At 45.0% G+C, this 13,721-nt stretch overlaps 1 protein-coding gene, 1 long non-coding RNA gene and 3 other non-coding genes across 7 annotated transcripts in view; 4 read left to right on the top strand and 1 right to left on the bottom strand.

Moving 5' to 3' along the window:
• Window positions 1-287: 287 nt before the first annotated feature.
• Window positions 288-2,624, top strand: LOC122785183. The gene is made up of 4 exons (XR_006362267.1): window positions 288-397; window positions 1,153-1,206; window positions 1,850-1,890; window positions 2,105-2,624. It is a non-coding gene; the product is annotated as an uncharacterized LOC122785183 (long non-coding RNA).
• Window positions 982-1,072, top strand: LOC122785941. Its single transcript, XR_006362382.1, has one exon. It is a non-coding gene; the product is annotated as a small nucleolar RNA SNORD88 (small nucleolar RNA).
• On the top strand, window positions 1,693-1,783 carry LOC122785942. Its single transcript, XR_006362383.1, has one exon. It is a non-coding gene; the product is annotated as a small nucleolar RNA SNORD88 (small nucleolar RNA).
• On the top strand, window positions 1,942-2,031 carry LOC122785943. The gene has a single exon (XR_006362384.1). It is a non-coding gene; the product is annotated as a small nucleolar RNA SNORD88 (small nucleolar RNA).
• Window positions 2,625-6,619: 3,995 nt separating the features above from the next.
• shank1 (SH3 and multiple ankyrin repeat domains 1) overlaps window positions 6,620-13,721 on the bottom strand; it is a 67,727-nt gene continuing 60,625 nt past the window's right edge. For 2 of the 3 annotated variants that reach the window (XM_044050857.1, XM_044050855.1), the window contains exons 25-28: window positions 9,840-13,368; window positions 9,574-9,585; window positions 8,403-9,290; window positions 6,620-7,162 (exon numbers count right to left, since the gene is read on the bottom strand). In XM_044050857.1, coding sequence (XP_043906792.1) covers window positions 7,075-7,162; window positions 8,403-9,290; window positions 9,574-9,585; window positions 9,840-13,368 — 4,517 coding nt within the window. In that variant the 3' untranslated portion in view covers window positions 6,620-7,074. The remainder of the gene's footprint in view (window positions 7,163-8,402; window positions 9,291-9,573; window positions 9,586-9,839; window positions 13,369-13,721) is intronic. The other variant, XM_044050856.1, reaches the window with a different exon arrangement.

Below are 13,721 nucleotides of genomic sequence, written 5' to 3' on the forward strand. Positions count from 1 at the left end.
AAGTTATTTTGTTTTATCTTTGGTTTTAAATTGTGTTTGTCATTAAACTGGTTTACTTGTTTGATTTAAGTTCAGTATCACCACAATTAATACAACTAAAATTAATGCAATTTATGGTGTTATCAATAATAGTAAAGCACTAGTAGTGGTGGAAGAGGGAACCTAAATCAAATTCACTTTAGGGCCCCATAAAGGCTTGGGCCGGCACTGCGCATAACTTTCAGCAAAGAGAATTTAAACTTCCACTCCGACCCAGTAGGCGGCGGTAGTATATAATAGGCGAGCTGATGTTCAGGAGAAGAAGAGGAAGCGCCTACAGCTGCAGTTACTGGTTGGTTCGGTCATTGCAGCCTCTGCTACACGTTCTGATACCAGCTCAACATGGCTGCTACAAATGGTAAGATCATTTTATAACTTCAGTTCATGACAAATGAAAAGTATGTACAATCATATCAGTAGAGTGTTGGTCGTAAGAACTGGTTAAACTAATACAAGCGCCGCTCCCGCCGAGTGAACGGGCTATTGTAACGTACACTGTGCTACTGTTTTATAAACATACTGTACATTTAACTTTCCGTCTATTGACAATTTCACATAACTACTGCGTAACCAGAGTATATTTTGATAGTTAGCCATTTTTCGGTTGTGTGTGTGCGCTGAATGAAACATGGTGACGCAAAGCTACGACTCGTAACACGTGGTCACATACGGGACTCCCGTTGTCTGATTTTTGCAATGTGGTTAATACAAAAATATAAAATGTTATAACCAGGTTTGGTTGGTGCGATTGATTTTCGTCTGAACTCGTATGAACCAATATTATCTGCTGATGGTTTTGAGTAACAGCAACTTTCAAGGCCTGTCTCCACGTGGGAAGCCTTACGACCCATTAGCACGAACGCCTACATTATAATGATCTTTTTTTTTTAGAGTGAAACAATTTGTGTATGAGAATCTTTAACTGTGTGTATTTTAGTTGCTTCTCTCCCCTGATGACCTGCACTGGGCTCTGAGTTTATGTGGAGATAAAGTGCACCTTTGGCCCTGACAAGCCAGAGTTTCTGAGGAGACTATTCTCTAACGCTGGGAGGAAGGTTTTAGTTTTTGGTAGATCATAACTTAACATGTGCTCTATGTATTTTGTCATTTCAGGTCACTTCAAGTCACCACCACCACCTCAGAATCGGAAATGTGTGTTTAAGAAAGGTATGTTATATGTAGAGGTCAACCCATGTGGGTTTGTCTATGGCCAGTTCTTAGAGATGTGGACAGACAATTATTAAAATTTAACTTTCTGATAACAGTGTAATTATACAACCAAAAACATAATTAAATGGGTTAAAATAAATTCAGTACCTCAAACAATTGCTCTGCTAACTGAAGACAGCCAGAATTGTCGTACTGAACTGTGACCACTGGGTGGCAGTGAACACTCACAATTTGAACCAAATTGATCTATACAAGAGCGTAGTTAAGTACAGAGCTGTGAATTCAGAAATAAGGGCTGGTTTAAATTAAGGATTATTGGAGTTCTTGCTGTGTCATATTGTTGAGGACATTGCTCTAGATATTATGTGTAACTTCTGCTACTGTAAGTGATTTTTCTTTTTTTTCTTTATGGCCTTGACAAATAGATCAGATACTTAACCTACTGTGAGTACATTTCTGCTATTGGTGTGGATTTTAACTGCTTCTCTCCCCTGATGACCTGCACTGGGCTCTGAGTTAATGTGGAGATAAAGTGCATCTTTGGCCCTGACAAGCCAACGTTTCTGAGGAGAATCTTAACTAATGATGGTCAAGTGTGACAATCATTGCAACACATTAACATTTGCTCTTATTCTTTCAGGTCTTGCAAAGGAAGTGACTCCTACAGTGCCTTGAATCAAGGTGTGTATCCTACTGCATCTGTGTAGTTTGGTAGCAGATTCTCTGAATGCTCATCTCTTGTGATGTATTGCACTGGGCTCAGAAATGCAGTGTTGATAGAAGTGCAGCTCTGCCCTTGACAAGGCCGAGTCTGAACAGATGATTGCCAAAATGCTTGGTGTATGATTATACCAGCAAGTTGTTTGCCTCACTACTGTGTGTTTGTTTTTTTCAGGTGCTGGTCCTGACATCATGCAATCCTTGTTCAGAAGATGATCAGCAAACCCTCCACAAAGGGGGTTAGCCACAGATGATCAGTGAAAGGGCAAAGTGAGCCGTCGAGCAGTGGAAAGATGGCTTTCAGGGAGAAGTGTGGTTAGGTAAACCCTACTCCTCAGAGAGTGGTCTCAGGCTGGAGTTGACCTCAAGAGCCACGGCACACAGATGTCTACAGGAGATGGATCACAACTACTGCTTCCTGCTGTGATGCAGTTCCTGATCCAGAGACCAATATTAGATGCATCTTTTCAGAGTCAAAGAGGAACAAGACCGGAGACACTGATACAGGCTGCTCACCTCTGTGCTACACTACATTGATGCAGTAGTTTGTGTCTAAGGAGCCTCATATTCAGTAAATGAAGGAACTTTTTGTTTATGTACTAATTAAGATTTTTAACAATCTTTGGAAATATGAACTTTTGTATGTAATGTAACAACGTTTGAAACATTAAAGTCTTTTTAGCTTTCAGTTCAAAGCAAGTGTCAATGTTTTTTGTGTTATTGTTAAAACACGGTGGCCTCTCTAGAGCTGACCCAGTTCATGATATAAATATCATTCTGGGGTAATGGAAAAACAGTCCATTAAACCAGTTGATTGTACACTAGTGTAATTATTTCATCAGATAACTAATCTTATTTTGATGTCAAATAAAACGACTTAATAAGGTAAACCTGAAATTGTTTTTCTATTTTCAGGTTTAAATATACAATTCTGCACAAATATAACTTAATTGGTGTACTTACACAATTTCTGGTCTGCATCATGGTTACCAAATTATTTATGCCATTGATATAATATTAATATAACACAAACATTGGGTATGACAAGTGGCTGGCAAATAAATAACCAGAAACCTTTTGATAGACTCGGAATAAATTCACAGAAGCCACATTTTCAAATACTATTGTCATCACTGGACACTGAAGTTAAGATTGTTTAAAATGGAGTTACAGTAAATTCAAATCTTTGGCAGTTTTTTGTCCCAATTCAGACACAAAAAAGCAATTTTACAGTACAGAGGACATTGTTTTTTTCAATAACAATGTCCCACATTGAAATTTTCTTCCGTCAATTTCCCTGCACCTTACAACACTAGATACACAGGATTGATTTTATCCTGTTATTGTGCTATTGTCCAAGTAATTTTAACCATTACCAAAGTATTGTTCTGTGGCACAGTGAGGAGCAGAGAAGGATATAGAAGATATGTGAGCAGCCACTAGAGAACCAGCAAGTCTTGTAAACAAAGAGAACTATTTCTTTCTAAAAAAAATTAGTGCTTTTCGTTTAGAGTGGAGGCTTCATACATACATGAACCCTAGCCCTCAAGTTACATTCTAAATCAACTCTTAAATCTATTTGGGGGGCAAGAACAGTGGAGAAACAATTGTTAACTCCAGAAATCACAATACATGAATTACAACTTTGTTTCTTTATCTTTATTATAATTCTAACAATTTATTATCTCTTAAAACATTTGAAATTCATATATGATTATATGAATGTATGTATATGCATATAACATATACATATATATTTATATATATATATATATATATTCTGTAAATTATCTTTCATCTGTTCATATTCTTGTTTTTTTAAAAGATCTCTTAAAGGAAAGGAAATGCTTTCTATAAAGTTGGACCGATTTCTTATGATTTCTTCTTTTTCTGTCACTCTCGATCAAAACTATTGAGTGCAATGAAAGAATTAGACACACGTCTCCAGTTTCTCACCAGTCACCTAAACGAGAACATCAGCCAGAGGTGATTTCATTAAGTCTTTTCCAGAGATATTAATCTGCCCTATTTGAATTAGCAGACCTTTTTTTTTTAGATACCTGATGGAAAACAAGCAAAATCGTGGCTGAGGCTTTAGTTTGAACAGGAAGCCACGTTCTGCTTGTTTTATTCTCTCAGACACATCGTCCCCTTTTTTGGACTGATCCACTGAGGGGAAATGTGTGAAGTCGAGTCTGCTAATGGAAACGGGTCATTACATTAAATGCTGGTAGTTAATGAAGAGCTGTGAGCATACTGGCACATGTCAGCGACTTCAGAAGGTGCTTTGTACAAACAAGAGGATGCAAATAGAGTGGAGCTGTTAATAGAGTCAGGTCATTAACAGTGGAAGAGGGCAGATGTGGAGTAAAGGTCGAACTGTATAGAAAGCAGAGCAGTTAAATAAATACACTTTACCTTCTCATGTTAAACATTATTTGGAAGACAGAGATTCTTTAGAACTTTTGAGACTTTTTTTTTTCTTTTTAAACATCTTAAACCATAATTAGATGACCATTATTTTCATCGTCCTTATTGCTATTTCCCTTGCATTCAAATATAATCTTTCTTTAACCACCAGCAAAGAAAACCAAAAAAAAATCCTCTTTAAACCATTGTCCATTCACATATATAGCGTATGTGTGTGTGTGTGTGTGTGTTCATGTGCACTTTGAGTGACGTGATCTATGAAAAGCTGTTTATCTTCTTGCAAAAAAATAGACCGCAGGGCCAAGGGGCAGGTGTGAACCTCCGTGTCCATTTCCCAGATGTAAAATGCACGTTCGATATGTGTCCAAGGACTTGAAAGCAGCAGGAGAGGTGAAGCGTTGTTCAAGGTAGAGAGGTCATGAAAGAGCCCTTATATTTGATCTCAGCAACAGTGAGAAAAGCAGGATTGAGGATATAATGAGATGCAAATGTATCCACGAAAGCTGACGGGGAAAACCAATAAATGGTTCTCCGAGCACAGAAAGACATTTTTTATAAGTGACCAATGAAGAGGAGGAGGCTATATTCTCTAGGATTACTAAAATAAATCAATTATTAGGAAGTGTTTTGAATAAAGAGATAAAACATTTTCACTTATGTGTCTTGGGCATCCCCAGAGTAACAGTTGCTACATGTTTAGCATCTGCATAATACTAAGTAGGTTTTAAACAGAGTGAGAAAATCATGTTTTAGGCCTTAAAGATCAACATGTCATTTAAAAAAAAAAAAAGTATCTTCACAGGCCGACGACAGCAAGAAGAAAAGGAAGTGATAAGAAATGTGCTTCACATTAAGTTGCAATGCTTCTCGTCACATAGATAGAAGCAATGTTAGGGGCACAGTGCCCCAAATAATTATGCATCTCTCGTTTAAAAAGAAAAAAAACCTCCATATACATTTTCTATTTAAATATATAACCAACACGATTTGTTTCGCGGCACAGTCAGAACCAGGGAGACTCTCTGAAGCTGCAATAACAGTAAGGACGATGAGAGTAATGATGTAGAGTAACAATAAATCTCTTCATATTCAGTATTCCAGTGTTCCCATTCCCATTTAAAAATTGTAAGAACAATCATAGTATTAAAATTCGATATAAGTGTTACCCTCAGGTCCCCATTGGCCAGGTGGCTGCTTGTGTCCTCCTGGATTTCGTGGAGAGAGGGGGAGAGAGAGAGGAGGGCACGCAGAAGGAGCAGGGGGGATTGAGTGGAAAAGAGCAAGAAAATGGCAGTTTTTCCTCTTCCCCTCCCCGCTCCTGTCCAGTCTCCCTCGCTCAGGTCTGAATGGGTGCACAGCAGTTGCCAGTTTTCCTGGTAAATAAAATCCTCTGGTAGATTTCCACTTCACGTTGTCCCAACTGAAAGCACCGTCTATCTCCTTTAATACAGCTCGGATCCAAACGTATATTATTGTGTCTATATATATGGTGTCCCATGAACTCGTAACACAAACACAGGTGAGTGCTTGTGTGTGTGTGTATGTGTGAATCTACATGTTGGTGGATACATGCAGCATGTTTAGTAGCAACGTGTGTGTGTGTGTGTGTGTGTGTGTGTGTGTGTGTGTGTCAGTGTTTCTTTTTTTTTTTTTATGTTGTTGGTCTGGGCACTTATTTTTGCTACAAATTTGTGATACAGTGACCAGTCTGTATATATGTTATTATAAGACTTAGGATGATAAAGAGCGATAGAGAAACACACTAACAACAGAGTCCTACCAGACCAGTGGTGAGGTAAAAACAAGACCGAGCCTATCGCAGCCACTCAAACAGCGACCTCAGCCTGAAACAAGAGCACAATGATACACAACTTAACTACACGCGTCCTCACCACCTCCAAAAACACGGGGAAGCTGTCATGGTATTCTGCCTCGAATCATTTTGTGTCCACCACACACACACAGACGCACACAGACACACACAGACGCACACAGACACACACAGACACACACAGACACACACAGACACGGCCTCATTCCCGCAGACAATCATTCTCATTCGCCCTCAAACACTCATCATCCTCTATGATCTTCAGACTCTTAAAAAGTAGCATCCACTCGGCGGGGAGGGACTTCTAATTGATTGCACTCTAAATGTTCTTGATGGGTTTCACTCTTAAGATTTTAAACTGTTGTCTGATGGGGGTAAGATGACTTTTCAACAAGATGGCTTTACAGCAAGGGACACCTTTATCTAAAACTGGTCATGGCCAAAAAGAAAAGAAAGAAGAACAACATAAAAACTAAGTGGCTTCTCTTTGTTCCTCCAGGTTTTGGTATAATCTCTGTTCCTTCCATGTATGAACTGCTGCAGCCACAGTGTCTCCATAAGCTTTGTTTGGATGAATGGGTGTTTTTGTTTGTTGATTGTGACCGTGCATGCATGTGGGGAAGTGTCGGGGTGTAAATCAGCCTGCCACAACCAGGGAGCGCCAGCCGGTTTATTTATGGATCATCAGCCCTTTTTTTTTTTTTCCATCCCTGTGTTTCCATCTCCCTTCGGGAACTGACTCCCCCTTTTCTTGCTCTCTGTGTGAAATCTGTTCCTCTCTCATTTTTCGTGTGAATCCACCATGGACAGCAGCAGTTGTGTCTTCCTCCCTCATTGCCTCCGATCCCTCCTTCCTTTCTCTTTCAATCTCTGCATTTGCAACCTCAGCTCTGGCTCACGTCATCTCTCCTCCTCTCACTCTGTCCATCCCGAGGTGAGAGAACAGAAATAGGAAATGGGCTGCTGGACAGCCTGAGGAAAGAAGAACAAACAACCATTGCCTCAATATAGATCTGTAATCCCACATGTCCCGCACATGATATAAGGAAACAAATATGAACAAGTCAAAAATGCAGCACTACATCAAAGTCTTCATCAGATTCTTGTGATTCTCCTTTTCTGGGTGTGGTTATTGTGGATTCTGTTTTAGTGTCCACTCCAGCAGTTGCATTTGTGGACAACAGAAAGACCCTACATATAAATATGCTACATCCACATGGGCTTGTTAGCCTCCCCAGTCATATATTCATGACCTGTTGAAGTTTTCCTGAAAGCTCCAAGTTCAGGATGTCTTGTACAAAGTTCCACTTAAGTAACAAGCTGCATAAGAGTGGCAAAAAGTAGGTCAAGGAAGGAGACTCACTGAATTGAGGTCTTTTTTTTTGGGCTTAAAAGGACAGAGGACAGAGATGAGACCACGGATATTATTGATCTGTCATCTCCAAAGTAGAGAGCACTTTGAGCTGCCAAATGATTCTGAACTAGCTCCTCTTCCCTTGGACTCGTCAGTAACTTGTTGTTTACATCTTTGTTTGCACAATAGCTTAGTGGAATTAACTCTCACAGCTGCTGCTGTCGCGGTGTCACATACGGGCTCAACTGCGACAACTGTTGGTGCTTAAGTATGGCATATTGGAACTTTAAACTTAAACCTTCTGGTGCAACAGTGACTTTTCCCATCAGGTGACTTTACTCGCTCTGTATAAAACATCACTGATTTATGTCAAGATATGATCAACATTCTTTTCACTGTGAGGTTTTGTCATGATCTCCTGTGGCTTTGGCAGCTGCAGAGCAGTGAAGAAATAATGCTGTGACAGGCCCCAGATTCTACACTTAATTACTATAATTTCCATTAGCATCAGTGTCATGCTCGTAGTATGTTTCAAATTATGAAAGTGGATGCAAATCAGATTCAGCCATTAGAAGTATGTATGTGTCATCAATACATACAGTACATGCTTCATTTGTATTTCATCCCAGTAATTAAAGCAATGCAACGCAAATGAAAACATATATGATTCATTTTTGTAACTCATACCAGTAGATGGCATGGTTACAGTTGTATTCTATTGTAATGTAAATAAATGTTGAGTTTTGTCCACACAAGTACAGGTAAAATAGATGATATGTTCATCTGCATTGGTTAAAAGAACTGTGAAAAGGTATAAACACATAAACTTAAATGAAGTGTTGAACTGTGCAGCCATACCTATCAATTATGTTCCTCAGTGCCCGTTCTATGTTCATGCGATGACCCACTCGTGTCACTCCCAAGTCCAGATAATCATCCTTGGTTAGAGAGGGCAGGTGGGTGCCGTCGATCTCGTTGTCCAAGAAGCGCTCTCTGTGCTCGCCCAGGTTCAGGTATCCTAGCCAGTCTGCAACGTCATACTTGGTCCAGTAGGGCAGCGGCTTGGAGGCAAATGGCTTTGTTGGGGAAGGGGGCGGTAGATGGGGGTAACTCAGGCAGGTAGGTGGAGGGAGAGGATGCAGGGGTGGAGACGAGGTCCCGGACAGGAAATGTGTCGGTGAGAGGGATCGTGAAACAACCAGAGTGGAGTTTGGAGGTGGAGGGGCACCAGAGGGGGCAAACAGGGGAGGAGATGGCGAGAAATAAGGATCACCTAGAGGGTTCCCAGGTGATGGAGGAGTAATTGAACCTTGAAGGTCATACATGGCACTGTATAGGGGCGAGGTGGGGAGTAGTGGAAGGGAGGATGGACGTGGTGGGCCCAGTTTGGGCCTCTCTGATGGGGAGATGAGGGGGCTTGGTGCTCGCCTGCGCTGGAGCATGTGTGATTCTGCTTTACGGGACTCACGACTAGGAATGAACTTGAATTCTAGGGCTTTGGTCCGGTAGACAGGTCTGTGTTTGGGGGAGGTGGGGTAAGGGGAATAAGTCGGGGATAGTGGCGAATGGCAACGTGGAGGCTGCGGGGCAGCTTGGGGCTGTGGGGACGGGGATCGTCCCCAGTTGGGATACTGGGAAACAGGCGTGGGGGATGGGGACAGTGATGGCTGTGATAACGAGATTGGAGATGGGGACAGGGATCGAGCTGAAGGCGGGCTCAGAGCCGAGACTGAATCTTCTGAAAATCTGTAAACAGAGGGTGAGAAAGAGAAGTTGTTATATAAGAAATGCACGACAGAAACCACAACACAACAAGATGTAAAATATGCACGCACACCAAGGAAAACATTGCACAGCTATTGCTTGGACCTCTGGATTAAAATAATTTTAAACAATCTATTTAAGATTGTGTAGTTTAACACAGTTGCCTCTGCTTTCCTATGGACTCACAACAGGCTGTAAAGTGAAGCAGATATTAAAGGTTTACTTTCTTCCATAAAGAAAACTGATGCGGAAGCGGCACTATTACCTGTTTCTGCTTCTGAGAGAAACACATGGAAAAAGCCAGAGAAATAAAACAGGTTTACATAGTGTAGACACAACACATGACATAAGCAGACAGTACAGAGGGTTTTTTTCTCACAAAAAAGTTCCAATGTTAATCATGGGGGGATGGAGTCACAAATGACAGACACACACGAGGAACACAGTTAGAAAAAGACAATGCTGTGTATCAACAACTACAAATACAGTGGTTCATGTTGTGACATTAAAAAGCCAAAACCTAGACCATACCTATGTCTGCTCAGTGTTCTCTGGCTGCTCCAGCTGTCCTTGGTTCTTTGTTGCAGTTTGCTGCTCAGCTCATTAATGATGCTGGGCTTCATACTGGATGCAGGTGGGTAAATCTTCTTCCCCTCTAAAAGTGTCCCGGACTGGCCGCCTCCATCACTGCTCATCTGACCCTCACCCCAGTGAGGCTTTATCTCAGGAGTGCGTGGCCGGTCAAAGTACGGTGAAGTGGATCGTACCATAGACTGCACGTCCCTCATCCCATATCCATCATGGCCACTTTCATCCTCCAGCACTCCCTCCTCGACCTCGTCGTCCGTCTGCTCATCTCTTCGTCTGTGGGAGTGGAAGGATGGAGGAGCAGTACTGGTCTGTCTGTGTAACTCCCCAGCGCGACCTCCGTCTCTGAACCTGTTGGCTTTGGGGTAGGTGGAGGCTGCTGCTGTAGCATTCTGCATCTCAAATGTTTGTCCGTCCAAGTAACTCATGTAAGAGTCTAGAAAATCTCCTCCCCTCTCCGATTCCCCCACCCCGCTTCCCCCTGCCATACGTCCTCTGTCCAGCCTGTCACGCACACCAGCTCCACTGTGAGCTAGGATGCTATCCAGGTGGTGGTCACTGCTGCTGCGGCTATCCAGCTCCTCAATCCCAGAATCTACTACTGTCTCCTGGGACTCCCCTTTCTTGGTAGCAGGGGGAGTCCGGTGGTGCTCCCCTGTCCTTCGACTGCCTATGATGGCGGTGGAGGATGTCGTATGTGTGGTATGTGTTCGCTCCTGGTAGAGCTGAGTGGAGGTGCTTGTTGTGGTGGCAGCAGTGGTGGTTGTAGTGGCACAGCTAGTGGTCATGGCATGGGAGGCAGTGCTCCTATGAGGAGTAGAGGTGGCAGCAGTGGAGTAGTGCGCTGGGGGACCACGGTAGGCTGGGGGAGGCGCAACTGTGTGCAGGGGGGGAGTGGGAGAAGAGCGCCCAGGGGTGTGAGTGCTGTTGTAAAGGTGGTGGGAGTGGGACATGGAGAAGGGTCTGTGGTAGGATCCAGATGGAGGTGGTGGTGAAACTGACGGGGGAGCAGAAGGTCCCGCTACAGAGGTGGGCTGCAGAGTAGATGGTGAAGGAGGGGGCAGGGGATTGGGTGATGTTTGGGAAGGGGAAGGAGCTGACTGAGTCAGGTTAGCCACCTCACTATCATAAGATGTGAGGCTGGAGGCGGTGGAGTCCCCTGCCTGGGGTGAGGGCAGGGGTGTATGAGCAGGAAACCCGCTGGCAAATAGTTCTTTTGAGGGGGTGGCGGGGGTGGTGGGGGCGGAGGCGTGTGGTGGTGGAGGGGGTGGTGCCTGTTGTTGGCGGAAGTTGAGGCTGTTAGGGCGAATCCCGTGCTGTGAGTACCCTGAAATTCCCCTGTCAAAGCTGTTGGCAAACTCCAGTGGAGGAGGAAGAGGGTCTGCGTAGACAAACTCATCATCTGCATCAACAGAGGGGGCAGGGGGAGGAAGAACCATCAGGCCAGTGCTCCCAGTAGTTTTCAATGTCTGCTGAGCACTGGTAGGTGGAGGAGAGGGAGGGGTGAGGGACAAGATATAGGCATCAGTTTGACTTTCCATCCTGAGAAATGACGGCCTGCGAGGCTCCTGAGACTGTGTCCCCTGCTGGGCAGAGCTATCAGCAGCTGCTGCATTTGCAGCAGCCTGTTCTGCCCTCCTCATGTAACCCTCTCTCTCTTTGTCTCTCTCTCTTTCTCTCGACAGCTCCCTCTCCCGCTCTCTCGACCTCTCCCGCTCCCTCTCCTTGTAAGATGGTTGATACGGCTGAGACTGGTAGTGGTGCGTGTGGACTGTTTTATCCTCAGAGAATCGAACTCTGAGCCCCTCGCGAGCCCCTCCTCCTTCCCGCTCCCTCTCACCTCCACTGCCCTCCTCACCCCACGCACTGCTACCAACCCCTCTGAGGATTCTGGGTGAAGGTGGGCGACCAACTGTGGGTGTAGTGGCAGCCAGAGAGGATGAAGTAACCAGGTAAGAGGAGCTGGAGGACTGAGCGACAGATGACACTGGCTGAGAGGTGACAGCAGATGAAGGAAACACCACACTCGACATCTGGCGGGTAAAGTGGTGCTCTACTCCCCTTCTGTACCTGCTGTCATCTCTCAGAGCACGCTCTCTGGCAGCAAGGGCAAGGCCTAATGGTGATGAGGGGTCAAGTGCCTTGCCTGTTAGCGGGTGAATAAATGTGGTGCTAGAAGAGGGTGCTGACTGCCTGCCTGCTGCTGTGTACAAGTCAGTGGGAACAGACTTGGGCTGATAGTCCGGAGCAGGTGTGGAGTACTCAGGTAGACCAAAGGCTGGAGGCATACTTCGGGTGTGATGGATAAAAGTGTCCCCAGAGAACATGCCCTCGTCAATTGACTTGGATGGGCGCAGCCGTGTGGATGAACCGTCGGCCTGTATGCTAACCTGTTGCTGTGACACCTGAGTCCTACTTAATCCCACCCCGTCACTTACTCCCCCAAGACTCACATCCTCCTCAGCAGACATAAACATGGAGGCACTCTTCCTGCGGGCCTCGTGAAATCGTTCTCTGTCTCGGCGAGCTGCTCCAACAATGGCAGCCCCAAACTGACTGGTAAAGTCCAGGTTATCCTGGGCTCGCATAGAAGGCAAGGATGGGGGTGGTGGTGCTGGGATGGAAGGTGGGGCTGGGGGTTGAGGAGCAGGAGTGGAGGGAGGAGGACCATGAGGTGTTTTTGTTTCATCTGTCTCCCCTGATGCAGGAGCATCAGCCTCCACACTGCTGCCCTGGCTGCTGCGTCCACTGCTGCTGGTTGAAGGAGCCTTGACAATTATGGTGGGGATGGGGATGGAACTTTTCTCCACCGAGCCTTTGCCCCCCAGTGTGCCTTGGCCCAAACGCAGGTCCTCTACCTTAGATTGCTTCACCAGGGGGCCCTTGCCTCTCCGGGCTCCTCCTTTAGGACCTCCTGCTCCAGCCCCACCTGCACTGCGGTCTGTTCGCTGGGGTTGACTCTGGGTAGTCTGTTGTTGCTGGGGTATTACTGTGGCAATACTAGAAGGGGGAACAGCAGTGCTGTAGCCTCTCCTAAGACCCGCTGCCTTTGCCCCTCCACCAACTCCTATACCAGCTCCAAGAGGCTCCCCAGTATAGGCAACCTTTCGCGAAGCAGTCCTGCTTTGAGCAGTGTGGGCAGCAGCATGTGCATATGAGGTTGTGTGATCCACCGCTCCAATACCAGGGCCAGTGGCAGGACCACCCGCCCTCTCCCTGCCTCCATGGGTGAAGTGCACTGACTGGGAGAAGGGCTGGTAGTGCGCAGAGGTGGATGTGGACTGGGACACAGAGACAGAGGGCTGCTGAGATGACTTGGCTCTCCAACCGAGGGGCGGCGCAGAGGAGAATGGAGGGTCCGGTGGAGCAGTGGTGGGAGGTGGGGGGATATCATCTGGACCGGGCACCGACAGACTGCGTGCAAACTTCATGGCTGGAGGATGCAGGAACTGTTTCTCCTCCTCGGGAACCCCTGTAGTACAACAATCAGACATGGAGAAAAACGCAGGTTTGAAACATGGCCACGTCTGTCCACGTACAGAACGTACAGATGGAGAAGAAAGAGAATAAGAGGATGATGAACAAGGAAACAAGAGTAGAGAGGAAATTAAGCCAGAAAAAGTCATCTTTGAGACTGTCTGTATAAATCTGCCTGCCCATCTCCCTGCCACAGAGTCTGTCCTCAGTTCTTATGTCTGTTAGTATGTAGCCTACATTAGTTAGAGAAAGAGTTAATAAAGCTTCTGTAAAGCAACACACCAGAAAACAAGCCATCTGAATAAAATAGAAAGATTAGTGGCACTTTTGTTGATAACAAACATTAGT

The sequence above is a fragment of the Solea senegalensis genome, linkage group LG19 (genome assembly GCF_019176455.1).
Source record: "Solea senegalensis isolate Sse05_10M linkage group LG19, IFAPA_SoseM_1, whole genome shotgun sequence".
NCBI classification, from domain to species: domain Eukaryota; kingdom Metazoa; phylum Chordata; class Actinopteri; order Pleuronectiformes; family Soleidae; genus Solea; species Solea senegalensis.